General features: G+C 39.6%; 2 protein-coding genes and 2 long non-coding RNA genes across 9 annotated transcripts in view; 2 read left to right on the top strand and 2 right to left on the bottom strand.

Moving 5' to 3' along the window:
- Positions 1-26,680, bottom strand: part of LOC127531011 (oocyte zinc finger protein XlCOF6-like) — a 112,343-nt gene that overhangs the window by 61,395 nt on the left and 24,268 nt on the right. The gene's annotated exons all lie outside the window — the stretch shown is intronic.
- Positions 1,876-19,854, top strand: LOC127531012 (zinc finger protein OZF-like). Of its 3 annotated transcripts, XM_051939045.1 has the most exons (5): positions 1,876-2,020; positions 3,964-4,239; positions 4,571-4,672; positions 15,024-16,475; positions 16,752-19,854. In XM_051939045.1, exons 3-5 carry the CDS (start codon positions 4,655-4,657, stop codon positions 16,998-17,000), a joined length of 1,719 nt encoding a protein of 572 aa, XP_051795005.1. In that variant the 5' UTR covers positions 1,876-2,020; positions 3,964-4,239; positions 4,571-4,654; the 3' UTR covers positions 17,001-19,854. The 3 variants fall into 3 exon arrangements, with proteins under 3 accessions (XP_051795005.1, XP_051795006.1, XP_051795004.1); XM_051939046.1 differs by lacking the exon at positions 3,964-4,239 and having other exon boundaries at positions 16,755-19,854; XM_051939044.1 differs by lacking the exon at positions 3,964-4,239.
- Positions 2,765-3,951, bottom strand: LOC127531016 (uncharacterized). The gene is made up of 2 exons (XR_007937806.1): positions 3,356-3,951; positions 2,765-2,853 (listed from the first exon to the last, which is right to left on the bottom strand). It is a non-coding gene; the product is annotated as an uncharacterized LOC127531016 (long non-coding RNA).
- On the top strand, positions 21,306-24,722 carry LOC127531017 (uncharacterized). Its single transcript, XR_007937807.1, has 2 exons — positions 21,306-21,359; positions 24,304-24,722. It is a non-coding gene; the product is annotated as an uncharacterized LOC127531017 (long non-coding RNA).

Here is a 26,680-nt window from a genome sequence, read left to right as displayed (position 1 = left end):
CATTCACCAGAAAACACAAACTTTACTTCAGAATATTCCAGTAAAAATGAGCTGAAACATTTGAGAGAAACTATCAGTAAAATATGATCAACAGGGAAACTTCTAACATTCTGATTGTTGGAAATCAAATCTAAAATCCTTGAAGATCTGCTTCCAAAGGAATCTTTGATATTTGGTAGAATATTGAGGACAGAAATGGAAGGATTTCAGGATGAATTTACCACAAACCACAGAAGAGCACAGAATACTTTGGAAAGAGTGATCTAGATGTGATGAACTGACTGCCAAGTCCTCACACCTTAATCCCATCAGAAAGTTATGGAGATTTATGGCAAGAAAAGTTCATAATGATGGAAAACAGTTCAATAACAAGGATGACCTGAAACATTAATGATTAAAGCACGAGACAGAATTGATGAGAAAATGCTGCTTTCTCTGATTCAGAACCAAAAAGGTGAACAGAAGTGACTTTACATTATGGAGACAATAAATTATGAAGATCTGATCTTTTGTTGACATTTTTAATTCTATTTAATCAAATTTACAACTGTAAAATAAATGATGTTTTATATTTAAATTTCTACCTGTTCTGATCTCTGTGTTCCATGTTGAGTAGAACAAAGCAGATGAATAATAACCAGCTGATATAATGTGTGTTTGTAATGAAGAACTCAGAGTCAGGATTTTTAGCCACAGCCCTTTATTCTTCTCCATCACACACAAGATGAAGGAAGTTCTCATTTCATCACTAGAACAGGATTTAAAGACTCAAATCAGGATCAAGTGTGGCTGCACAAAAAGCTGATTTTCACTGGACAATAATGTGTGAAAGTCTGTCAGCAGTTTGGAGATTCACTGCTTCCTCTCTCATTTCACACTTTGTGCAGCTCAAATGCTTTTAGTTCAAGTAAGTGTCAGAGGAACACAGCACACTTCTCCTCCATTCCTCGGGCATCTTCGCACTATGTAAGATCCTGTTGAACAACCCAGTCACAAACTCTACTGCTACCTCTCCGAGACACTTCCATACCTCCACAGGTATATCATCAGGACCAAGTGCCTTTCCACTCTTCATCCTTAGCACACCAGCTCACCTACGACCGCTCAAACACTGCGTTATGATTTCCATATCCTTCTGTACACTACCGTTCAAAAGTTTGGGGTCATCCAGACAATTCCATGTTCTCCATGAAAGCTCCCACTTTCATTCATGTGCTAACATAACTGCACAAGGGTTTTCTAATCATCAATGAGCCTTTCAACACCATTAGCTAACACAATGTAGCATTAGAACACAGGAGTGATGGTTGCTGTAAATGTTCCTCTGTACCCCTATGGAGATATTCCATTAAAAATCTGCTGTTTCCAGCTACAATAGTCATTTACCACATTAACAAGGTCTAGACTGGATTTATCATTTATTTAATGCTATCTTCATTGAAAAGAACTGATTTCAAGAAAAAGGACATTTCTAAGTGACCTCAAACTTTTGAACAGTAGTGCATATTTATATAATGTCATATTTTTTTAAATTAGCCATGTAAGATGAAATGATATTGATGATAGTTCGTGTCCTTGTTCCTCTTTTAGCACACATCACACAGTATTACAATGAATAAGAACATTCAATCATCAAATACAATCATTTTCATAACAAGCTGCTGTGGAGGCAAAACCTTTTTGTTCTTTGCAATAAATCTTTTGTTCTTTTATTCAGAGCTCTGAAGGTACAGGTGACACAGAGTGCAAAGCAGTCTATGTGTCAAGTCAAACTGGAAGGAGCTGAAAACTCAAAGGAGAAGCATTTACGCACAGGTCCTACACTCAGCTGGGGCGGAACAATCTCCGGCTTCAGGTTTGTCACCGGCGGCAAAAAGGAGACACACGCAGCACTGTGGAGGAACTGAGAATGAATGACCGTGTTCAAACAAAGTGTGCGTGAATTTCTGTTGGGAAAGCATCAAGATCTGCGGCAAACTGTGCAGGATTGCCTTCATCTCCAAAATCCGGGTTGCAGCCGGTAAGAGCAGAATTCTGGAGACTCTAAAAGACTGTTTAAGCTGCCGATGTGTGCCACTGCAGTATGTGTTAGCATTAGCATTAGCCACGGAGATCAGCCACGAGCGGCTTGCTGTGAACTTTGTCTGTTTACCAATAATTGCCGTGTGTTTTGAAATTGTTCAGTTGAAAATAAGATTGCAGGCTAATTGGTGCTAATCAGAGCCCGAGAGATAGTAAGAGTTGCGACACTCATGCTCTCGCAGCGGGGCGGTCACGTGGTTCATGTTAGCCTGAATAGTTCCAAACAGGCAGCGCTGTCATTTCCTTCTATGGGACTGAGAGCGGCGATTTCACGGTAAAAAAGGAATAAAATCACACCTCCAAATACTTGTTTGATTATTAATTCATTGGAGTATGTATGTAAATGTCAGTTTTACATTTTGAGCCGTAAGGTGACATATTAAAGACACTTTTGGGGTTTTGGAGGGAATGTTCCACATTCGTGTTAGCATGGAAAATCGACTTTTACACAGAAATGTAAGATGATTGAAAATGTTAATTTTTGCCCAGCTGGATTATTGTATTTCCAGACAATGTCTATATTTCTCTGATTCACTTACTCGTAGTCTGGCAATTATTGAAAAGCAGAGTAACAACAGTCCATTCAGCAGATAGTGTCCAGCCACTTCTGATGAGGCAGGAGTTGACTCACTATAACCATTTTAAGACATACACAAAATATATATTCAAGAATAACAACTCATTATGCTTTGATGAATGAAATAGTATGTTTTATTGACAATGGGAGAAACAATGAGGGTCTTCGTGTCTTCAGTGAGGGCTCTCGGGATACTGGCGGATAGATACGATAGATATTAATAAATATATTTGTTAAATACTTACAAGTATAAGTTTATGGATTATAAAGGGTCTCATATAAAGGACATAGTCTTGACAATTAAAAAGAGGTAGCGATGTAGCTAGGTAGCTTTCAAAGAAGAGCTAACAAGCACATGGCAATGCCTGAAAGTCGGTCATCTGCCAATATTCACAAATACAGATAAATGTCTGCACCACAAAGGGCTTCTGATATAATATAAAGATGTTAAAATTAAAAAGAGGTAGCAACTCATCAACAATTAATCCGTCAATATATCCCTGGAGATAACTTCACAGCTAACAGCAGAGTCGAGCTAAAAAAAAGTAGCAGAAATTCGGTTGTCTACCAAGATAAAAAATATATATAATTACGCTGCGCAAATACAAATAAAGCTCAGCATATGCATCATAAAGAGCCTCTGATAAAATATAGGCAGTTGACAATTCAAAAGAGGTAGGCATTTCATCAACTTACCTCCACATATACTCAACGACCTGCAGTGCAAATGAACGCTGGCTATCACTGTCGAAGCCGTGCTTGGAACTAAACAAGCCTCCACAACCCGGAAGTAGACCGAAAGAAAGCGTACAACGGCACCCTATGGGAGTGTCGCAACTCTTACTGTCTCTAGGGCTCTGGTGCTAATTAGAGGGTTCCAGCTAAGACCAGTGAATTCATCCTGTTTGTAATGGTGGGTTTTTACGATGCCCTTTATTTATTTATTGGATCTGGAAAGGATTGCACTTTAAAAGCACTTTATGCACTTAAAATAATTTTAAAACCATGAAGTAAAAAGTATAAAATGGTTAAAAAATTTTAATAAAAATCCTCAGAGTAATTTTTTAAACTGTGATTTAAAATTAACTCTTTAGAATGCAGATAAATTCATGTGTGGTATAGTATTGGGTTGAATATTGCTCATGCCATGATTTGTCGCTTCAGTTTATGTGGTGTTGAGGTTGACAAACATAAAGTGAGTGGAGTAGCATTTGCCAATGTGGTGAAAATGTCCATGAGGAATGGTTGTTACTATTTGCTGAATGCAGTAATGCGAACATTGTCCTTTTGTGTTCTGTTTAAAGGTTTTTCACCTTAATCTATCAACTAAACGTATGGACTTATGGAAGTTGCCACCTCTGTATCTCATGAATTTGTGACCACTGCAAAATAAAAGAGGGAAAAGAAAGAAAGCAACTGTCTGATTGATGAGTGGAGTCCTGCTCAAACCCTGGGTAGATGAAACATCATTTTTCAAGTGGGGAAACTGCACAAACTGTGAGAAATATCATTAATGCGAATCACCTGTCATTGAAAGTGGGAGGACACTTGACACTATGGGAGAGTGCAAAGAACAGAGAGTGAGAGCTGCCTTTAAACAGAACACTGAGCAGTAAAATACATTCACTAACTTACAGCATGAACAGTTTTCTACCAGCAGTCCTGTCTTGAATCAGCTGCAGTAGCATCTTTATGTTCTCTTTATTCTCTTTTTCCATGTCTGTTTTCTGTCTATGTTCCTTATTTTTAACAGTTTAAGTTCATTTGTATCAGTTTTAGTTGAAACTGAAAAGAGCTAAAAGTGAACTATTGAGTTGAAATGTGTCCTCTGTGTTGGCTGATGAACATATGGGACACTCTGACACTTGTGTATAGAGTGGTATCCTCATGAAGATGTGTTTGATGTGACAGGTGATTGGCAGGAGGAGGAGAGTCTGACGGAGGAGCAGAGGAATGTTGGCAGCCATTTAGTCTGAGCTCAACAACGGAGGAAACATGGATTCTTCACAAAAAGTGAGAAACATACCACTGTAACATTATTATCATGAATTTGTTCTTTCAAATGTGTAAAGTTGCTCCAGTTGGTTAGATGGGCCGACCAAAGCCAGGTGACGTTGGCTGGAGAGATGTAGCTCTGCAGAAGCAGCTGTACTGAGGATATAATGGTGGACTGCTAGGAAGCTGCTTGTTTTTTGTTTGAGGCTGAACTAGCTGCTGATCATACTTTCTGAAAATGTCTTACATGGTGATGAAGATAAGTAACAGAAGAAAAGTCTTGTTTTTCAAGCAAGTTGTTGAGGAAGGTAAAGAGCAGCATTTTCTTTGGTAGAGAATAATACTTTTGAGCATTGTGAGTTTACCAGCCTTTTCCTTCTCATGAAATTCAGACAGTTGAACCCAGAAGTTTACTTACACTGTATAAACGACACATAACCCTTTTTTTAATTTACACGATCTGACATTAAATCTGGCAATGCTTCTCCTCTGTTTTATGTCGGTTAAGATGACCAAAATTATCTTTAAATGCCAGAATAATGAAAGAGATTTTTTTAATAGAATTTTTATTACTTTCTTCACAATCTTGGACTTGACTATGGACTTTAGCCATACTATGTTCCAAGGGTCACATCATAACAATACTTGTATACATTCCACCCAAGGTAACTGACTTGGTTCCATGTGATGTTTTGCATGATACTGTTGCTAGGATACAGACTCAACATCCTGAGGCGCTTGTAATAATATCAGGAGATTTCAATCATGTCAGCCTCTCCTCTCATCTGACTGGATTTACACAGTTTAACTGCCCTACCAGAGAGAATAAAACCCTAGACCTGCTGTATGCCAATGTCAAAGAAGGTTACAGAGCTACTGCCTTACCACCACTGGGCAGGTCAGATCATAACTTGGTTTATCTGCAGACCTGTTACAAACCTTGTGTGCTGAGACAGTCTGCAACTAAAGTCCAAATCAGAGGATGGACTCCTCAAACTAGTGAAGCTCTAAGGGACTGCTTTGAATCAACAGACTGGAATGTGCTTCTGGAAACAGATGAGGACAGTATGAACATTGACAGACAGGTTGATTGTTTTACTGAATACATCAGCTTCTCTATAGACGCAGTCATACCTGCAAAGGCTGCCTGCTCTATGGATAACATCCTGTATTGTATCGGTACCAAAAATCAAATGTCCAGTTGAACTAAATGACTACAGACCTATTGCTCTGACCTCACACATCATGAAAACTCTGGCGCAGCTGGTTTTACGTCTACTGAGGCTTGAGGTCAAAGACAAACTCGATTCCTTGCAGTTTGCATACAAAAAACACATTGGAGTGGATGATGCCATCCTCTTCATGCTTCACCGTGCCCTGTCTCATCTGGAGGAACCTGGAGTTTATGTGAGAATCATGTTCTTTGGTTTTTCAACTCCATCCAACCCACCATCCTCAAAGACAAGCTCACAGAGATGGGAGTGGATCCTTCCTGTCTTTCATGGATCACAGATTACCTGACAGGAAGGCCAGTTTGTCAGGCTGGGGAACTGTGTTTCTGGGATGTTAATGAGTAGTACTGGGGCTCCACAAGGAACAGTCCTGGCTCCATTCCTGTTCACACTGTATACATCTGACTTCAAATACAGCACTGAGTCCTGCCACATTCAGAAATACTCTGATGACACTGCTATCGTGGCATGTATCAGAAATGGACATGAAGCTGAATACAGAGATCTGATAAGTGCCTTCAGTGACTGGAGTCACAAAAACTGCCTGCTATTCAACGCCTCAAAGACAAAGGAAATGATCATAAATTTCCGCAGATCCAAAACCCCTCTTCATCCATTGAACACTTGTGGTGTTGACATGGAGGTGGTGACATCATATAAATATTTAGGTGTCCACCTTGACAATAAATTAGACTGGTCTAAAAATGCAGACTTCATCTACAAAAAGGGCCAGAGCCAACTTTTTTGCCTGAGAAGATTTCGATCAATAGACATCTGCAGTAAGATGCTGCAGATGTTTTATCAGTCTGTGGTAGCAAGTGTCCTGTTTTATGCTGCAGTCTGCTGGGGAGGCAGTATAAAGAACAAGGATGCAAGGCATCTGAACAAACTGATTAAAAAAGCTGCTCTGTAGTTGGAATCGGATTGAACACATTGGAGGATGAGGTGGAGAGACGGACACTTAGAAAGATGGAGGCCATTCTGACAAACATGGATCATCCACTTCACATTTGCCTCAGTGAACAACAAAACATCGGTGGACGGCTCCTATCCCTGTGCTGCAGGACAAAAAATTCAGGAAATGTTTCTTGCCATCAGCAATCGGACTGTTTAATTCAAAAGCAAAAAGATAAGACCAAACAATTGAATTTCCCTTCGGGGATTAATATAGCAGTCCCTCCAGGAATTTGCGATGTTGTGATCACGCGAAATCAACCAATCTCTGCGAATTTTGCGTGGCCTTGCAATTTTGTCCAATCACCGCAACTTTCCCGCAATTTTGGCCCGCCTCCCGTGAGTTCCACCAATCATAGCAGTCCCCAGCGCAAACCTAATGCACGTACGTCACCGAATTCACTTCCTTGTTTATGGTTTGAAAATGCAGACATGTGCAGTACTAATGTCTCTCATTTACCAACAAAAATTACTGCTGAAGACATTGATAAACAACTAATTCACTGATGTTTTTCACCAAAGTGAAGCTAAACGGTTTTACAACCGTGCAATATTGTGGTGGAATACAAAAAGGAAAAAAAAATCATCGATTAATACACTTTAAAAAAACACGAAACATATTAGAACGGCTGAAATGAGCGGAAAACAGACCACATTAATCACCATGATGGAAACCGTTGCATCCAGATCCATTAGAGCACTGAAAGAATGAGGTAAATTAGTTTAATTATTCCACCAAAGAACTCGGCAGTGTTATGTGACAATCGGCGTGTGTGAATCCTTCCTCTGTTACCAACATCACTCAAAAACAGACTCAGGGATTTGAATGAAATTTTCAGGGTCGGTCAGAAATGACACAAGGACCAAATGATTAGACTTCAGCAGTGATGCGGCTTAAAGTTTGGATCCACGTATTTGTTAAGGATTCATAGCGGCACTGCGTCTGATAGCGGCACGGTAACCATGGCAACAGGTGAACGCTACCTCAGCGGCCCGCTGACGATCACATGATTGTGATCCTACAACAAATCTACCACTGTGGACGTATCGGAAATGACACAAGGAACAACTGATTAAATTGTGGGGGTGTTTCTGAGTCCCATCAATTCCAGTTGCCAGCTACATATTTAGGTCACGCGATTCGGTATGTATACATGCAGAACACACACCTGTCTTGGTGCAGGACTGCGCTCTCTGTGCTGTTCTTTTTAGTTGACGTGACCAGCCGTGAGCGTGTGCTTGTGAACACATGTGTGCCAGGATGTGAAATTAACTTTTTAAGCCACTGACAGATATGTCCAAATATGATTCATTCAATAGTAAATTAGCATTTTGTGCCGCAAATCTACCAACCACATCATGTTAAACCAGTATCTGGCTGCTGCTAATTTCCCACTGTGGTGTGCCAGCTTTTGTGGAAATGGGTTGGAACGTTATATAATTAATTTCGGAATAAATATTGTCAATTACAGCGTTGAAACATGTTCTACAATCTGGAAAAAATGCAGCTTTTTAGTAGTTGTCACTGTCTCCCGCAATTTCATCACAACAAATAAGCTTAAAACATTGCAACTTTTATCGCAATTTTTTTAGAAAAGCTGCCGCGAATTCAGGCATTTTCGGCCGCAACAATCATGAAAAACGCCCGCGAAATCTTGGAGGGACTGAATAACGTAATTCTATTCTATAATCAGAAGTTTGCATACACTAAGATTGCTATGCCTTCAAGATAATGATGTCCTGACTTTGAAAGCTTTTGATAGATTAAGATGTATTTTCAGGCACACCTCAAACCCACTGCTTCCTTGTGTGATGACATTAGAAAACCTAAAGAAATCAGCCAAGACATCAGGAAGACATTTGTGGGCCTCCGCAGGTGTGGTTCATCCTTGAGTGTAGGCATGTAACGATATGAAAATTTGATATCACGATAATTGTGATCAAAATTATCACGGTTATCGATATTATCACGGTATTGTGAAATATGTTCAAAATGTTTAAAAAGTACTCATAGGCACACTTAAATCAATGAACAACGTTTTTATTTTAGCAAAAAAACAATCAAAATAAGAACTTCAACCTTAAATAGCATATTAATAAGCTACAAAAATTAAAGAGGGGACCTTAAAAGATCCAGGAGGTAGTCCGTTTGCTTGAAAGCAACATTTGGAATAAAGTACAACAAAAGAAGTAAGGTGCCACTGCCTCATAAACATTAACATTTAACATAAACATTTGTTGTGCAAAGTGTATGAATCTTCACATTCAGTGCTCGGAAAGTCTTACAAATATTATACAATAACACTAGTAGTAAAAAAACAGTAAAGTGGATGCAAGAACAATATAACCACATGTAAACAAATGTGTAGTGCAGATGGTGGTTAAAATAACATAAAATATGAAAACAAATCAAATGAGCCACACTGATTGTCTGTAGTCCTCACCATAAGGTGTTGCTTGCTGCTGACTTTGATCACGAGTTGAGATTGAAACGTAAAAATGTCAGCATATTTACTTTGTCTGGCTTGAGAAGTGATCTTTGAGGGGAGACGATGTGCCCGCTGGCACTGAATACCCTCTCGGATGGCACGCTGGTTGCTGGGATGCACAAAAGCTTCCTGGAAACCCTGGCAAGATGAGGCAGCTCTGATGCATGCCCCCTCCACCACACAAGTGGATCCTCCTCTGCTGAAATGGATGGCAGAGACAAGTAGTGCTTTATTTCTTCCTTCACTCTCTCTGCAGTGGTCATAAACTGACCCTCCTCCCTTCTCTGGTTCCTTGCTGAGGAAATCTTTCTCAACAATCCAGCCAGGCCTTTCTCCTCTGATGCTGGAGGGGTTAGTGTTGTGGAGGTGCTGCTGATGCTTTGTGGTTCTTCCCTGATCTCTACAGGTGCTAGTTTCAAGGCTTCCTCGTGTACACAGCTCTCAACAGTTGCAGCCTCAGGCTCATCTAAAAAGGTGCTTTTGAAGCGGGGGTCAATGAAACACGCCATGTCCATCACTGTCTTTGCCTTCTCTGTGTATCTGTTGTTAAGATCTTCTCTCATCACTCGTTTCATTTCTTTGGTCAAAACTGAATCCCCACCTTTTTCGACCAGAACATCACGGGTGATGTGGTCCAGAAGAGGTTTCAAGGCTGACAGCGTCACATGTGTCTCTGAGGCAAGTGCGTCAGTCAGTTTGCTCAGGGGCTCAAGCAGCTGGCAGAGTTGCTCCATGACACTAATGTCTGCATCCTTGGGCATTAAATGATACGTTCCTTTTTCAGCAGCCAATGTGGCACAGACTGGCTGCTGTTCGCTGAGGAAACGCTCAACCATCTTGTGTGTAGATCCCCATCTTGTCACCACATCATGGATGAGAGCCTTCTGTGGAACGTTGAGAGTGTTTTGCTTTTCTTTCAGTGCTCTCTTTCTCTTCCAGCTCCGTGAAAAGGCTTGGACGAGATGACGGCAGGCTCTGACTGCTGTGTCCACCCTCTGGATTTTCAGAGCCTTTGAGATGGCCAGGTTTAAGTTGTGCCCAAAGCACCCAAGCCACAGATCTGTGAACTCTTCAAAAGCCTTCACCATGTTGGTTGCATTGTCTGTTGTAATGCAGCAGAGGTCTTGCTTCTTGATCCCCCACTCCTCCAGCATGTTCTCGAAAAACTCTGTGATGTTTTGAGACGTGTGATCCTCTGGAAAGAACTGGGTTTCCAGGCAGTGTGATGACAGCTTCCAGTCTGGGCTGAGGTAGTGTATGGTGAAGCTTATGTAGGGTTGCCCTGCCCCACTTTCACTGGTCCAGATGTCTGTGGTTGCAGCGTAGTATGTTCCCTGAGTTACACTTTTTGCAACCTCAGCTTTGAGATCGTTATACATCTTTGGGATTTCAGTCTTGGAAAAATGATTCCGTGAAGGAACTTTATAGTGAGGCACAGCAACCTTCATCACGTTCAAAAATCCAGGCCTCTCAACAGTTTGAAATGGCATCATGTCTTTCGCAATAAAATACGAGATAGCTGCTGTGAGGTCTTTGGCATGTTTTGAAGTCGGTGCATAAGCAGCCTTCCTTTCAAACGCCTGAGTTATTGTTTGTGCCACTGTGACCGAAGAAGTACAAGCTGTTGGAGGATTTGTCCTGGTTCTGTCCATTACTCGCCCTCTCTGTAAATAAGAGGAAAACAAAATTATAATGGTTATTATTAAATAATAATTATTATTCATCATCACACACACACACGCCCCCCTCTCCCTCAACCACCCACACCCACCCACACACCATGTAACGCTGTCTTCTGAACATTAACCGGCCGTTGATTCTATGTCGGACTTTCTGTCGGCAACAACGGTGCATTTAGCTTTAGCCACGGAGCTAGTATTGTGCCGGAGCAGAAACGAGACGATTCCATGTCGGACTTTGTCGGCAACAACTGTGCATTTAGCTTTAGCCACGGAGCTAGTATTGTGCCGGAGTAGAAACGAGATGATCACGCTCCGTTTTCACGGTTCCCTAAGCCCCACATGCATTCATTTAAGTTATCTTACCTTTAACTCGCTGCACAGTTGCGGGTGGTGGTCCCGTAGATGAGCCATCATGTTGGACGTGTTTCCACCCTTTGCCGATACTTTTTTGTGGCATTTTCGGCAGACTGGGCTGTTTTCTTCCACCAGTCTCCCTTGCGTGTCTTTATAAAAACCGAAGTACGCCCAGACTTCAGACTTGGTCCGTTTCGACGGTGGAAAAATCTCTCCACTGCCGGTATTGCTGCCCTCCGCCATATTTATGAGTTGTTTACTGTTCAGTGCGCATGCGCACGGGGCGCATGTGTCCGATTGGCTGCATGCTGCTGCACTTCTCACAACAGTAGTACGCCTATTCCTGAGATTTTCCGGATTGTGGCAATCAAACACGGTTTAACGGTAATTAAAATTTGAAACGGAATTACTAACCGTCAGACATTTTACCGCGGTTTATCATTTTAACCAGTAATCGTTACATCCCTACTTGAGTGCAATTTCCAGATTGCTGTGGTTTGAGGTTTATCTGTCCAAATAACTACATGCCCAGATCAACACCATGGGAATGTCAAGCCATCTTACTGCTCAAGATGGAGATTGGTTAAGGTTAGAATTGTTTTGGAGGGAAATGTGCTCATCAACCCCAGAACAAAAGCAAACGACCTTGTGAAGATGCTGGCTGAGGATGGCCTGAGTACACCATCCCAACTGTGAAGCATGGGGGTGGCAGCACCATGTTGTGGGAGTGTTTTTGCTGCAGGAGGGACTGGTGCACTTCACAAAATAGATGGCATCAAGAGAATCGAACATTATGTGGAATTATTGAAGCAACATCAGCCAGCAAATGAAAGCTTGGGCTCAAGTGGGTCTTCCAAATGACAAGGACAGTGCTGGTGCAAATCTGACACTGTCCTGGAGAAACTGTGCACTACTGACTTAGAACTGCTTTCTGCTTCACTGTGCCCTTCATATCTGCCTCAGAAATTTCCCCAAATATTTGTGAAACTTGTCTATATCCGTCCAAAGGCCAGTGAAATAAATACTTGTGGGCAAAAAGGTGCTTCTGCTCTGGGTTCCTCTGACCACAACTGCATCCTCCTTATCCCTGTCTACCACTGTACCGAAGCAAGGCAAAGTGCAGAACATCAGAGTGAGAGTTTGTCACACTCTGCAGGGATGTCTGGAGGTTACTGACTGGGATGTGTTTAAGGAGTCCTCAGCTGATATTGATGAACCGACTGATGTTGTGAGCAGCTGGGTCACAGACTGTGAAACCAGTGTTATTCCTGATAAAACTGTTAAACTATATCCAAACACTAAGCCATGGCTTTCTAAGAAGCTTAAAGACCTACTGTACAGAAAGAAAACAGTCTTCAGAGAAGGAAATACACTAAATCTGTATAACTGACAGAAGGAAATAAAGTAGGAGATCAGGACCCACAAAAGACAATACAAAGACAAACTTGAGTCTCAGCTCAAAATGAACAACCTCAGTTCAGTCTGGGACGGCATGAATCTGATCACTGGAACTAATTAATGTGTCAATGAGAGAGTTCAGCTCAGCGGTTATAATTCTGATTTAGAGCTGGCTCAAAGTCTAAACAGTTTTTATGTCAGGTTTGACTCCCATGATTTTAGGGCTAAACATGCTGAGACTAAAAACTGTCTCATGTCAGCGTCTCCACAGAATCCCTTTCTTTTATCCGGGTTGGAAATAAATCTATGTTAAAAATGTAATCTGGTGTCTCAAACAGTGCAGACCAAAGAAAAGTCCTCTACCTGATTACATCGGTGGCCGTTTATTGAAAACTTTTACGACGTCTGACTAAATGACCAAGATTGCTGCCGATGTCCCTGTCTCTTATGTTTTGTTTCATTTTTCTTTAAATGGCTTTTATTTTGCTTTTAATTGTTTTACTGTGGTTTTTTACGTTTGTAAAACATTTCCTTTAATCGTTGCTGTTCCTTTAACTGTTTTCAGGGATGACAATTGTCTGTGGATCCGCGGATTTCCGCCGATTTAATGTCAAATTTGAACATTTCTGTGAATCCTCTAAATCTGTTGAGAAAATTTTAGGGGGGGGTTAGGTACTTTATTGTCGCTGATGTTAACGTTGTTAACATCTCGCGGGAGTGAGGCGTGAGTTTCGTTAAACGAAACTTGCGCCTCACTACGAAACTCACGCCTCACTCCTGTGAGATTTTCCCTGAAGCTATCGTTCGATTGTAAACGGCCCAGCAGTTGGACAGCTTCAAGCTTGGACCAATCAAATTGCTCGTAGCATTCTTTGTCACAAATTCATGGTGGCGTGTTCGACTCGGATGTTTGGAGATTTGGTATCATGTTCAGCGGAATGATGAGATTTTTATCGAAGGATCAGGAGTCATCAGTCACAGAAATTGACAAAAGTGTCAAAAATAAGTTCCGATGGGAATGGCTGGAGAGAAAAGTCACTGTGAAGGTGAAAATTGGCTCAAAGATGGACGAGGTAACGGAAACACTTGGACAATTTCTGAAGAAACCAGACGTGGCCAGAAAAGCTTTTTGTGTGTATTGTAACGATTTGATTAACTACGGATCGCGTGGATGCGTAGCACTGTCAGACAGTTACACCAGCAGCATGAACAGCTACTTCAAGTGCCAAGGCAAAAGATACATTGAAAGAGAAGGAAATGGCTGCCAGAAAAGCCCACCAGCAGGAGTTGAAAAGGAAGGCTGTCCAGAGACTTAGACAGCTTGCTGCAAAGAGAAGAAAATTGGCAAAATAGGAGTGTTGCAGTGAACTGACTTGGATATATTGTACATAGTAGAATAGAACTCTTATAGATTTGTGAAATATTTTGGACTGAAGATAGTGAGAAAAGATTGAAGAACATGTAAGTTAACTTTTCATTAAATTTGCTGACTGAAACAAGTCTAGTGTTATGTTTTTGACCATTTTTATCAGTCTAAATGACTTCTATTTCACTATAAATCTCTCAGCTTCAGCCCCCCCGCCCCGCCCCCTCCACCCCGCCCCGTCAATAATTTTCAGTTGAAATCCGAATTTCCTGTTGACATCCCTGTGTTTCACTGTTTTGTTGCTTTTGTTGTTTGATGGTGAACGTTTGTGTAACTGCTGCGCAACAAATTTCCCGGGTCGTTAGCGTCAAATCCAGAATTCAGTGGCAGAATTACAGATCTTTTCTGGACTGGTATCAACATCTGATCCCCTAGGAGAAACTATAAAGTGTTGGTGGTCTGAATTGAACCTGCTGCCATTAAGACCTAAATCTGGACATTGATGTTGTATGCTTTTCATATTGTACATTTCTCCAGTAATGTAACTTAACGGAAAGTCTGGGGATGAAGAGATCCTGGTGGTACAATCCCATCAGTCGTGAGCTCTGCTTTGTTTTTCACGGTGATCGACAGATTTTACTACTCAATATTCTAAAACTAGCGTGCAGAAAGCTGAAAACTATCGGCCTGTGAAAATAGTTTTGTTGACATTGTGAGTGTGCTGTTGACTCATTTCTAGGTTTCTAATGACAAAGCTGCTAGCATGTCTGCAGATTCTTGATCTTGTTTCAGCCTCATGTCCAACTACATGGAATTGAGACTTTTCGGTTAAATTTTTTTTCATGATTGCTCTTCCATCACTACCTCTGTTTTTATCTTTGTCTTTTGTTACAGAAATGTAAACACAGCAATGGAGTGAGATGTGGGACCTCTGAGGAGGATAAGGATGGTTCAGCAACAACGGCAAAAAGAGATGAATCACTGAGTTGTGAGCAATGTGGCAAGACTTTTATCACAGCAACAAAGCTAAGAATTCACAAACGTATTCACACTGTGGACAAACCATTCAGCTGTGATCAGTGTGGAAAGCCTTTTACTAAGAAGAGTATTCTAACAAGTCATCAACTCGTTCACAGTGGAGTGAAATTGTTCGGCTGTGATCAGTGTGGAAAGACTTTTACTCACAAGACTACGTTAAGAAGTCATCAACTCATTCACAGTGGAGTTAAACCATTCAGCTGTGCTCAGTGTGGAAAGGCTTTTACTCACAAGAGTCAGTTAAAAAGACATCAACTCATTCACAGTGGAGTTAAACCATTCAGCTGTGCTCAGTGTGGAAAGGCTTTTACTCACAAGAGTCAGTTAAAAAGACATCAACTCATTCACAGTGGAGTTAAACCATTCAGCTGTGATCAGTGTGGAAAGGCTTTTACTCACAAGAGTCAGTTAAAAAGACATCAACTCATTCACAGTGGAGTTAAACCATTCAGCTGCGATCAGTGTGGAAAGGCTTTTACTCACAAGAGTCAGTTAAAAAGCCATCAACTCATTCACAGTGGAGTTAAACCATTCAGCTGTGCTCAGTGTGGAAAGGCTTTTACTCAGAAGAGTCAGTTAAAAAGCCATCAACTTATTCACAGTGGAGTTAAACCATTCAGCTGTGATCAGTGTGGTAAGGCTTTTACTGACAAGAGTCATCTAGCAAATCATCAACTCATGCACAGTGGAGTGAAATTGTTCAGCTGTGATCAGTGTGGAAAGGCTTTTACTCACAAGAGTACGTTAAGACGTCATCAACTCATGCACAGTGGAGTTAAACCGTTCGGCTGTGATCAGTGTGGAAAGGCTTTTACTCTGAAGAGTTACTTAAAAAGCCATCAACTCATGCACAGTGGAGTTAAACCATTCAACTGTGATCAGTGTGTGAAAACCTTTACTCAACATGAACAGTTGTTGATCCATCAATGCCCCCATTCTGGTAGAAAGCGGTACCACTGTGACTCCTGTGAAAAAACTTTCAACTCCCAACAGAGCTTAAAATATCACCAACGCATCCACACTGGACATGATGTGTACGTATGTGATCACTGTGGTGAACCATTTGTACAGTACTCACAGTTAAAAGCTCATGAAGTGACCCACACTGGGGTTAAACCATACCTTTGTGATCAGTGTGGGAAACGCTACAGCTACATTGCAAACCTCAAAGTTCACCAACGTGTCCACACTGGGGAGAGACCATACAGATGTGATGAGTGTAAGAAGACTTTTACAACTTTGGGTTCCCTGAAACAACACCAGCAGATCCACACCAGAAAGAAAGCATTCAATCAGTGTCACAGTGAGGTATGTAAAGACTGGTCTCAGTCACAGTGTACACACAATTGTGTATTGGATAATTTTGGATATTGCTGCAAAATTGTTTCAAAACAGTTTTGAACAACTGTGGTCAGTTGAATTCTGTTAACACATTATCAGCTATCGTTCAGTCTAACCTGTATTTGTTTTGACACAGAAATCTGGTCCAGGTTAATCTGGGAATGTAGGTTAGATTAGGAATTGTGACGTAATCAGACAACTGAATGTTAAATTCCAACAGTGACGTTCTCTTTGTTTTCCAAGCAGAACGGAACAGATGGACAAAAGTCTCAGACTTGTCAGCACTCTGCCAATGGTGAACAGTGCTGCTTTGACCAGTCTGGACCAACGTCCAACCAACAAGGAACCCTACAACGACACCAGCGTATGCACACTGGACACAGACTGAACCCCTGCCAAGAAGATTTCTCCATACAGGGTTCAGTAAAAGTTCATGAAGTCCTCCACAAACTTAAAGTCCTTGAGATCCGCCTTCACAGAATTCAGGTCTAATTTCTTTGTTTAGTGTCTTCGTTGCTTCGTTGCAAAATCCATTAAGAGGAAAGCTGTCGTTAACAGACGTGACTGTAAATTAATTAAACCATTCAAAGTGGTTACTCAGTTAAATGAATTATCAGTGGTAGAGGGATAGACGTCTGGATGGAGGCAGTGAGCAGCAGGGCAAATTTCTTCAATTACCAGCTTAATCGTTCCTCAGATCCCTCTGGGCTGCAGGAACCCGTTAGATGCAGAGCTGGTTCAGTGATTCTCTGATGATTAAGCATAATTAATTTAGGAGATTACTGGCCTTAGGATTCATATCTATCTATCATCTATCTCTCTCTCTCTCAGGACAATGATGAAGAATCTCTAATATTGAACAAGTAGATCAAATAATCTCAGATTATGTGTGAGTTGAAATACAAAAACATAAATTGTTAGATGAAAAGTAGAATCTTTGAAAGCTGACATGTAGTTTAGAATCACTTCTTTGTAAACTCGCTGCATCCAGTCATTACCATGACATTGGCATCATGGAACCATGACCACATATACACCCCCTGTCAAACGTTTTAGGACAGGTACTAATTGATTTGAATGAGAAAGTGTCCTAAAACATTTGACAGAGGGTGTATGTGTCTGTAGATAGTGGCTTTTTCAATGTTTTTTTTTTTTTTTCAAAATTGAATTGTTTTAAAGTTTGAAAATGAGGGAAAAAATATATATTTTCACAGTGAAACTTCTGATGTCCACGTTTTCAACATTTTTGGGAAATCTTTGAACATTTTTAGGTGGAAATAAAGAAAAATTAAAAATATTTCTAAAGAAGGGATTTTGGTTGATTTTTATGTGAATGTTTGTAAAGAAAATATTAGACGTTTTACTGAAATATATGTAATCTCTTTAGATATTTTTAGGATTTTTTTTTGGAAGATTTTTACTCTTTTTTTGGAAAATATTTACAACAAATTTTCTTTCCAAATTTGGGGGATTTTTTTGAAAAGAAACCTTAAGAAATTACTGGAATTTTCTTCCTGAAGGTTTTGCAAATTTTCAGAAATTTGGGGAATTTTTTTGGCTGAATTTTTTGATTTTTTTTTTTAAAAGACAAGGAAACAATGTTTTTTTTTTTTTGTTGCCTGTAAATGAGTACAACAGGAGGGTTAAAACATTAAAAGGCAACATTATTAAGGTTTCTTTTATCAAACGTTTTTCATCAACAAGTACACAAAATAGATTAAAAATATAATCTAACATATTTACTGATTAAAAACTTTGAATTTCTTCTTTATGTTCTTCTGCATAACTCACTATTTCAAACTGGCTCATGTTACTTCCATGTGATCTGCCATTAAAACGGCCACATTCTACCATAAACACTGTAAATAATAACACACCTGCTCAAAGTTAAAGGCCAACATACGACCCAAACATGACATGGATTTGGTGCCACTTTGAACTAAGATGATCTCTTCTGTTAAACAAACCGTTGATTGTGAATCTTTTTTCCAGATATGAAGCTGCTCCTTCCAGGTCCACAGACAGTAAACAAAACGACGCTCTCTATAAAAACCCTCAGAATGTTGAATAGAATAAATGTGGACGGTTTCATGACTGTAAGAGAAGATTTCTGGATCATTTTGTGTCTCATTTGTGTCATTATGTGTTTTGTTTTGTTCAGTTTACGTCTTTCTGTCTGGTTTTAAACATTTTGCATCTTTTCATGTTATTTTTCTTCCATTTTGGTCATTTTGTGTGTTTTTAGGTTTGTTTCTGTTTAAAATTGTTCATCTTGTTAGTTCTTTTGGTCAGTTCACGTCTATTTCATCATTCTGTGACTCAGTGGCCATTTCTGTTTCAGTTTTCATCTCATTTTTGCTCTGAGTTGCTTATTTTATCTCTCATTTTAGTCATTTTCCATCACTTTAAGGTTGTTTTTGTTCAATTTTGGTCATTTTCCATCTTATTGGATCAATTTGTGCATTTCAGCATGTCTTTAGAAAAATAAATGTATCAATCAGACAGTAAATGATCTATGAACAAACCTCTGTGTAAAACCTTCAGAATGTTGAATAGAATAAATTTGGACCGTGATAAATGGAAGTAAAGATTTCTGGATCAATCTGGTCATTTTGAGGCTAATTTTGGTCATGTTTTTATCTAATTCCGATCATTTTTTTTGTCTGTCTTTGTGCCATTTGTCCCCTAGAGGACAACTGGTTCAATCACAGAATGAGGGTATGTATTGAAAAAATATCATTCAAAATTAGTCCAGAGTAGTGACTATAATTTGAATTTTAATACACTTAACCAAGTGCTATAGGTGACAAAAAAACATGTTTACACAGCATGATGTTGCTTTGTGATGTTGCAACTGACATGCTGATTTCAAAATGGAAGCATTTTAATTTCTAATGCTCTCATAGAAGATGACTGGTCAATAAAATTTACTCCTGTGACTCTGATGTCATGCAGAGTCTTTATGCTATGATGTGGAAAGGGTGAAAGAAGACAGACTGGACATTTCTGAGTGAAACTGAACAGGGCATGTATTGATTCATAAAAAACAAGTGTAGTATTATCTTTAATCAATATGTAGAACATGTTTTAATGTCAATCCAATTATGTCTGACTATTTGCTGAGTCAGTGAAAGTTATCTTATAGAGCAATGTTTGTATTATTTCAATACTGAGACATTGTTGCAGTGTCATTTGTCGTTTGTTTCCATTTGGATGTATTGTACAGTTAGATTCTATTGAGTTTCCATACCACATTACATTGCTGTTAAGGTGTCTGAATCATTCAGTGAGGGTTTGGTCATGTACTACTATAAGGCCGTGCATAAAAAGAAAATCAAGCCTGTTACAGTGTTGCTCTAGTCCCCTCTGTTAAATAGCATCAAAACAATGGTCAACATGAACAAATCATGAGTGTTGACATTGACTCACAACAGTACCTCTCAACTGTTCTAATTTTGATCTATTTAGGAGAACAATGTGATGAGTGCACCGAGAGATCCAATACAGGGAGCTTTCCTTTTTCAAAGATCATTAGAAGGACAGAAGACAAAGTAAGTTTCAGCAAACAGCTTTTTATTTTCTAATGAGCCAGTCTATAGTATTTAAAGTGCAGAGTTATTTGTGTTAGATTTGAACAAAATTCTTCCAACAGTGTAAGGACTTAGTCTTTCTACTTTCATTTGCAATTGTTCTAGAAACCTATCATCTGGGTCAGGTGGTCACTCTGCAGCACAAGGAGTACTATCCCACATTGGATCTGATGTTAATATTTCCCTTAGACATGGTAAACTGACTGACTGGCTGATATTGTAGAGTTAGTAAATATAGGCAGTTAACAAAAGGAAATGAATGCTACTTTGTGGAGGGACCAGAATTTGGCCATTTAACCAAAAAATCTAATGCTAATATTCTTTTATTTCACCAGACTGTTATTGTTTACACTTCAATGAATGATGCTGTTGTACATGTATAGTAATTTTATTCATCTTCATGCATACAGTGTTTGTGTACAGTATGCGTGATCATATTTTAAAATATATATATTAACAAGGCCAACAACAACAATGTGTTGTGTTACAGGTGCTTCTTCAGTGGCGTCCCTGCACAACATGGTAAATGTCAAATAATGTCTACTTTTGCAGTGAGAGGACAGATTTGGTAAATAGTCAGCACTGGCAGTCCACAACAAATGCAGGGTGTTGCACAGGCAGATTCTAGATGACATCGTGTTATGTAAGACATCCTTGTAGGTTTTTCATCTTTCTACTCTCTGTGAAAGAGCAACATTGTATTAGATTAAGTCAAAGACAACTTCAAGTATTTGTAAGAATGAATTTAAATGAAGTAAAATGATTTATTGACAGGTAACACACAACACAGTGTGAAGTCAAAGACTTAACAGTGGGAGGGAAGCAATGCTATATAACCTTAGGTCTGATGAGAAACTTGGAGCTTGGCCGGGCATTTCTCTTTAGAGGTGTTCTGTTTCTCCATCCAGCCTCAGTTGTGATCATGTGGCTATGTGATGAAGACTTTGGACAGCAGGTACAAAAAAGTTTGCTGGTACAATTGAAACACTTTTGTTTGCACAAGTAAAATGTGGTAACTGCAAGCTGTTTCTTCTGAGATCCGTTTATGATGTGCTGTATTGTTTTATGATGACCAATTTGAAGAACTTATTTATTGTGGCAGGGCACTACATAATTACATAATTACACAATTACGTGTTCGTATGAATAGTATATTGCTTTATTTTTTAATAGTATCTTATTTTTATCTCATTTCAAACAGAGGAATTAAATGGAATAATTCTTGGAGCCCCTGTCTTGCCTTCAGAGTTCAGCAACTGAGGTTCATACATATAGCCTTGTAGATGATTGTATTCAATAATAAGCCCCCCAGCAATAAGAAATGTCAGCATTGTGTCATGTTACAGGATTCTGTGACAGAGGATTAGTTCTAGGAAAAACCTAGTCACTGTGCTGACAATATTTAATGGCTAATATCTAGAAATGTGGGTCACATTTTCGTGGCACCAAAAATCTACACACGTGGACAAAATTGTTGGTACCCCTCAGTTAAAGAAGGAAAAACCCACAATTCTCACTGAAATCACTTGAAACTCACAAAAGTAACAATAAATAAAAATTTATTGAAAATTAAATAATCAAAATCAGCCATCACTTTTGAATTGTTGATTAACATCATTATTTAAAAAAACAAACTAATGAAATAGGGCTGGACAAAAATGATGGTACCCATAACTTAATATTTTGTTGCACAACCTTTTGAGGCAATCACTGCAATTAAACGATTTCTGTATTTGTCAATGAGCGTTCTGCAGCTGTCAACAGGTATTTTGGCCCACTCCTCATGAGCAAACAGCTCCAGTTGTCTCAGGTTTGATGGGTGTCTTCTCCAAATGGCATGTTTCAGCTCCTTCCACATATGTTCAATGGGATTCAGATCTGGGCTCATAGAAGGCCACTTTAGAATAGTCCAACGCTTTTCTCTCAGCCATTCTTGGGTGTTTTTGGCTGTGTGTTTTGGATCGTTGTCCTGTTGGAAGACCCATGACCTGCGACTGAGACCAAGCTTTCTGACACTAGGCAGCACATTTCTCTCCAGAATGCCTTGATAGTCTTCAGATTTCATCGTACCTTGCACACTTTCAAGACACCCTGTGCCAGATGCAGCAAAGCAGCCCCAAAACATTACTGAGCCTCCTCCATGTTTCACCGTAGGGACAGTGTTCTTTTCTTCGTATGCTTGCTTTTTGAGTCTATGAACATAGAGTTGATGTGCCTTACCAAAAAGCTCCAGTTTGGTCTCATCTGTCCAAAGGACATTCTCCCAGAAGCTTTGTGGCTTGTCAACATGCATTTTTGCAAATTCCAGTCTGGCTTTTTTATGAGTTTTTTTCAGCAGTGGTGTCCTCCTTGGTCGTCTCCCATGAAGTCCACTTTGGTTCAAACAACGACGAATGGTGCGATCTGACACTGATGTACCTTGGCCTTGGAGTTCACCTTTAATTTCTTTGGAGGTTGCTCTGGGCTCTTTGGATACAATTCGAACGATCCGTCTCTTCAATTTGTCATCAATTTTCCTCTTGCGGCCACGTCCAGGGAGGTTGGCTACTGTCCCGTGGGTCTTGAACTTCTGAATAATATGAGCCACTGTTGTCACAGGAACTTCAAGCTGTTTAGAGATGGTCTTATAGCCTTTACCTTTAAGATGTTTGTCTATCATTTTTTTTCGGATGTCCTGGGACAATTCTCTCCTTCGCTTTCTGTTGTCCATGTTCAGTGTGGTACACACCTTTTCACCAAACAGCAGGGTGACTACTTGTCTCCCTTTAAATAGGCAGACTGACTGATTATGAGTTTGGAAACACCTGTGATGTCAATTAAATGACACACCTGAGTTAATCATGTCACTCTGGTCAAATAGTTTTCAATCTTTTATAGAGGTACCATCATTTTTGTCCAGGCCTGTTTCATTAGTTTGTTTTTTTTAAATAATTATGTTAATCAACAATTCAAAAGTAATGGCTGTTTTTGATTATTTAATTTTCAATAAATTTTTATTTATTGTTACTTTTGTGAGTTTCAAGTGATTTCAGTGAGAATTGTGGGTTTTTCCTTCTTTAACTGAGGGGTACCAACAATTTTGTCCACGTGTGTATCAAGAAATGTGGCTCACATTTTCGTGGCACCAAAAATCTAACTTTGTTCCTCTGAGGGCTGCTATGAAGCAAGTTCAGTATAAGCAGGCTTACTTTGTGTACACCGGCTCCACAAAAACTAAAGCCTCAGTCAGAGTTAATGGTGGTTGTCAGGTTTCTTTGTTAACTCAGACTTTCTACTTCAGATCCTGTGTGAGTCACAAAAAGGGGGGGTGTTAACACCAAATGGACGTCTCATGGACCAGCTGCTTCAGTCAACTGGTTGTTATAGTTGATAGCTACAAGGAATATAAAAAATGATGATGGTGGAAAGCAGCTACTGCAAATGATGCAAGACAGGAATGCTGGTAGAAAGCTGTTAAACGTGCGTGAAGAATTTATTTTACCCATCAATGTAGACGCCTTTTTGAACTGGCTGCTGCTCATTACAGCTGTTAAACTTTAAACTTCATGTATTGAGTCGTTATATTGAAGAAGTGCACTTTGGTCAGGGGTGGTCTGATAATGCAGGAAGTCACTGTAGTTCAGTCGCTTTGAGTTCTTTTGTTCACACATAAAATGAAGAGACAGATCTTGAGCGTTTTCACCCAAACTGTCAAAGTAATCAAGATCTGTCTGTTCATTTTATGTCTGAATAAAAGCGCTTTAAACTACTATAATAACAAGAAGACATGATGAACATTTCTGAGCGATCACTTTAGTTATCAGTGAAATCAAGGTGAAATTAATGTCATTGATTAAATATTCTTGGTAATATATACCAGTAGATTTTTGGCACCAAATCAGGACCAAACATAAAAAAATATATATTCATGTGATTTCTGCATCACCAACTAAATACATGTTGGGTTTCTATGACAACACAATGCAAACTGTATGAGAAACTGTATCTTCACGGTTTTGTTCAGTGGCTTTAGTGACATAAAGCTCATCTGACTGTACACAAGATGAAAGATCATTTTTATTTATTGTATTATTATTATTATTATTGTTGTTGGAAATTCTACAATACAGATTTTCCTATTGTCAAAAATTCTGTTGCTGCCAGCACATAAAAGGACTGAAAACATGGATACAAACCATGATAATATTTAATGCTTTTATATACAGGAAAGTCTTGATGGATCACACTGCCCTGGAGGAGGAGGAGGAGGAGGAGGAGGAGGAGGAGGAAGAGGAGGACCTCGTTCACAATGACGACCACGCCTGAAACCTGCTGTTCATGAATTTTGTTATTTTGCAATAAAGCACACTGTTCAAAATCCTGTTTTTATTTTCTTTGTTACTGATTTTGTGTTGAAAGAAAGTTTTTCTGCTGATAAAGTATAAAGTCTAACGTTTACCAAATAATTCCTTCAGAATGATGAATGTTTCTGTACCAGAAGACTGTTTATGGGATGTTTTGGAGTATATATTCAATGTATTGACAAGGAGAATTCACTACACATCTTCAGAAACATCTGCAAACTGCATCTAAAACGTATTACAAAAAGCGTTTTGAAAAGGTTGAATAAATGTGGCACAGTGAACCTTTCTGCCCTGGTTTTCAAGAAGGAACATGTAATTTCAATGCAGACACACTAGGTGTCGCTGTTCTGTCTGGTCGCTGCTGCACAGCTTTAATATTTAGCCACGCTCTGATTGGTTACAGAACGAGGAAAGCGGAGTGAAGCGCGCACTTCTGGTCCTAAATGAAAGTGTTCCGGTAAGCAACATACAAAATAAATCAGAAATCCAAACCGCTGCCGTGTAGCTGGAATGAAGTCTCCACGAGGCTATTCCAAAAGGCCGATCTGGCCCATGGCAGTGTTAAAGTATGAATGACATGACAGCTAGGGGAAAACTACGAGGGAGACTGAATCAACACTCATTCCAGTTTTCTCCTTTCATGTCAATCTTATTATTCAGTATATTTAGTCAAGTAAAAAACGCTAGCAGAACCACCCCAGGGAAGGAAACAGATCCATGTCACTGTCAGAATAAAACACTGCGCAGGAGAATTATTATTTAAACACACTGAGGACTTCGTCCCGATGAAATTGCAAAGGGAGGATTTATTTTCCTGTCTTTTCTTGTGGTACTTGACAGAAGACATGACACCACCGCGCTGTGTCCACAAACATGTGACTGCAGCATCCATTTAACAAGCAACAAACGCATTTTGAATACGTTACAGATCAACGTAACGCCGGACCAATTACGTTTCTGTTGCAACGTGATTGAAAATGCATTTTAGTTGTCTGAGAATGTAACTTTGTGGAGACAGGGTTGCTCATAGTGATGCTTGCTCTGTCAGGTATAATCACAGTCAAACATCCATCAGTTCCTCCTCAGTCTCTCACAGAGTTTCAGTTTATGTGGACGTTCCTGCTGGAACTCTGTCCTTCTACAGAGTCTCCTCTGACTCTCTGATCCACCTCCACACCTTCAACACCACATTCACTCATCCTCTCTATCCTGGATTCTGGTTCTTCAGTGTCTCTGTGCTGAGTTGAGTCTCCAGAGTCTCCTCCTGGTAGATAAACAGTGTTGAACAGATAGTTGAGTCTCTCCATGACTCTGTCCCTCACAAACATGTTTTCACATTCATGGATTAAATGTGTTTCTTTGTCAAATCCTTCTAAATGATTCCTTGTAAACTTGTTCCTCTTCAAAGATGGAAGTTGTGATTATTCCAGGAGCCAAATGTGGTGTTTGCGTTTTTTTCCAGTCAAATGCTGAGAGTGAAAATCAGGATGTGGTGTTCCTCTGACGCTCACTTGAACTAAAAGCATTTGAGCTGCACAAAGTGTGAAATGAGAGAGGAAGCAGTGAATCTCCAAACTGCTGACAGACTTTCACACATTATTGTCCAGTGAAAATCAGCTTTTTGTGCAGCCACACTTGATCCTGATTTGAGTCTTTAAGTCCTGTTCTCGTGATGAAATGAGAACTAAAAATCCTGACTCTGAGTTCTTCATTACAAACACACATTATATCATCTGTTTATTAGGAATGACACCAGAGAGGATTATAACAAAGTTTTTATTGGCCCAAACAACAAAAAAGGACACAAGCAGATCTAAATCTGGACTGAACTCTCTCTGCTTCCCCCAGGAGGCTCCAAGGCTCGTCGTTCTTCAGGTGATCAGCCGGATGTGGCCACACCGTCTGCTCTGCCCCTCCAAATTACATAATGTGGGTGATTATTACTCTTCTTCTATGAAAGCATAGTAGCAGTTAGGAATCATGACGAGCCACTGAAATATTAACTAACTATTGATTCATTGTCTGATGATTTAATGGCTATCGCTATTTCCCTGCTGAGATATATTTTAATAAAGCATTATCCTGCAATTAAAATCAACAGATTGGAACTTCTATTTATCCCTATCACAACGGTTAGATATATATTTTTTCTCGGAGTGTATAAAGTCAGGTTAATGCGTACATCACAACAGTAAAGGTTCTGTAAGGTTACCTAGTCAGTCCACATTTATTCTATTCA

The sequence above is a fragment of the Acanthochromis polyacanthus genome, chromosome 19 (assembly GCF_021347895.1).
Source record: "Acanthochromis polyacanthus isolate Apoly-LR-REF ecotype Palm Island chromosome 19, KAUST_Apoly_ChrSc, whole genome shotgun sequence".
NCBI lineage: Eukaryota > Metazoa > Chordata > Actinopteri > Pomacentridae > Acanthochromis > Acanthochromis polyacanthus.
Note: the sequence above shows the minus strand (reverse complement) of the source record. Positions and strands in the feature narration are given on the sequence as shown.

Excerpts from the sequence above, each read along its gene's own strand:
- LOC127531012 (XM_051939044.1), top strand. Across the intron at positions 16,476-16,751 it reads TCAATCAGTGTCACAGTGAG|CAGAACGGAACAGATGGACA; the intron begins GTATGTAAAGAC and ends TTGTTTTCCAAG.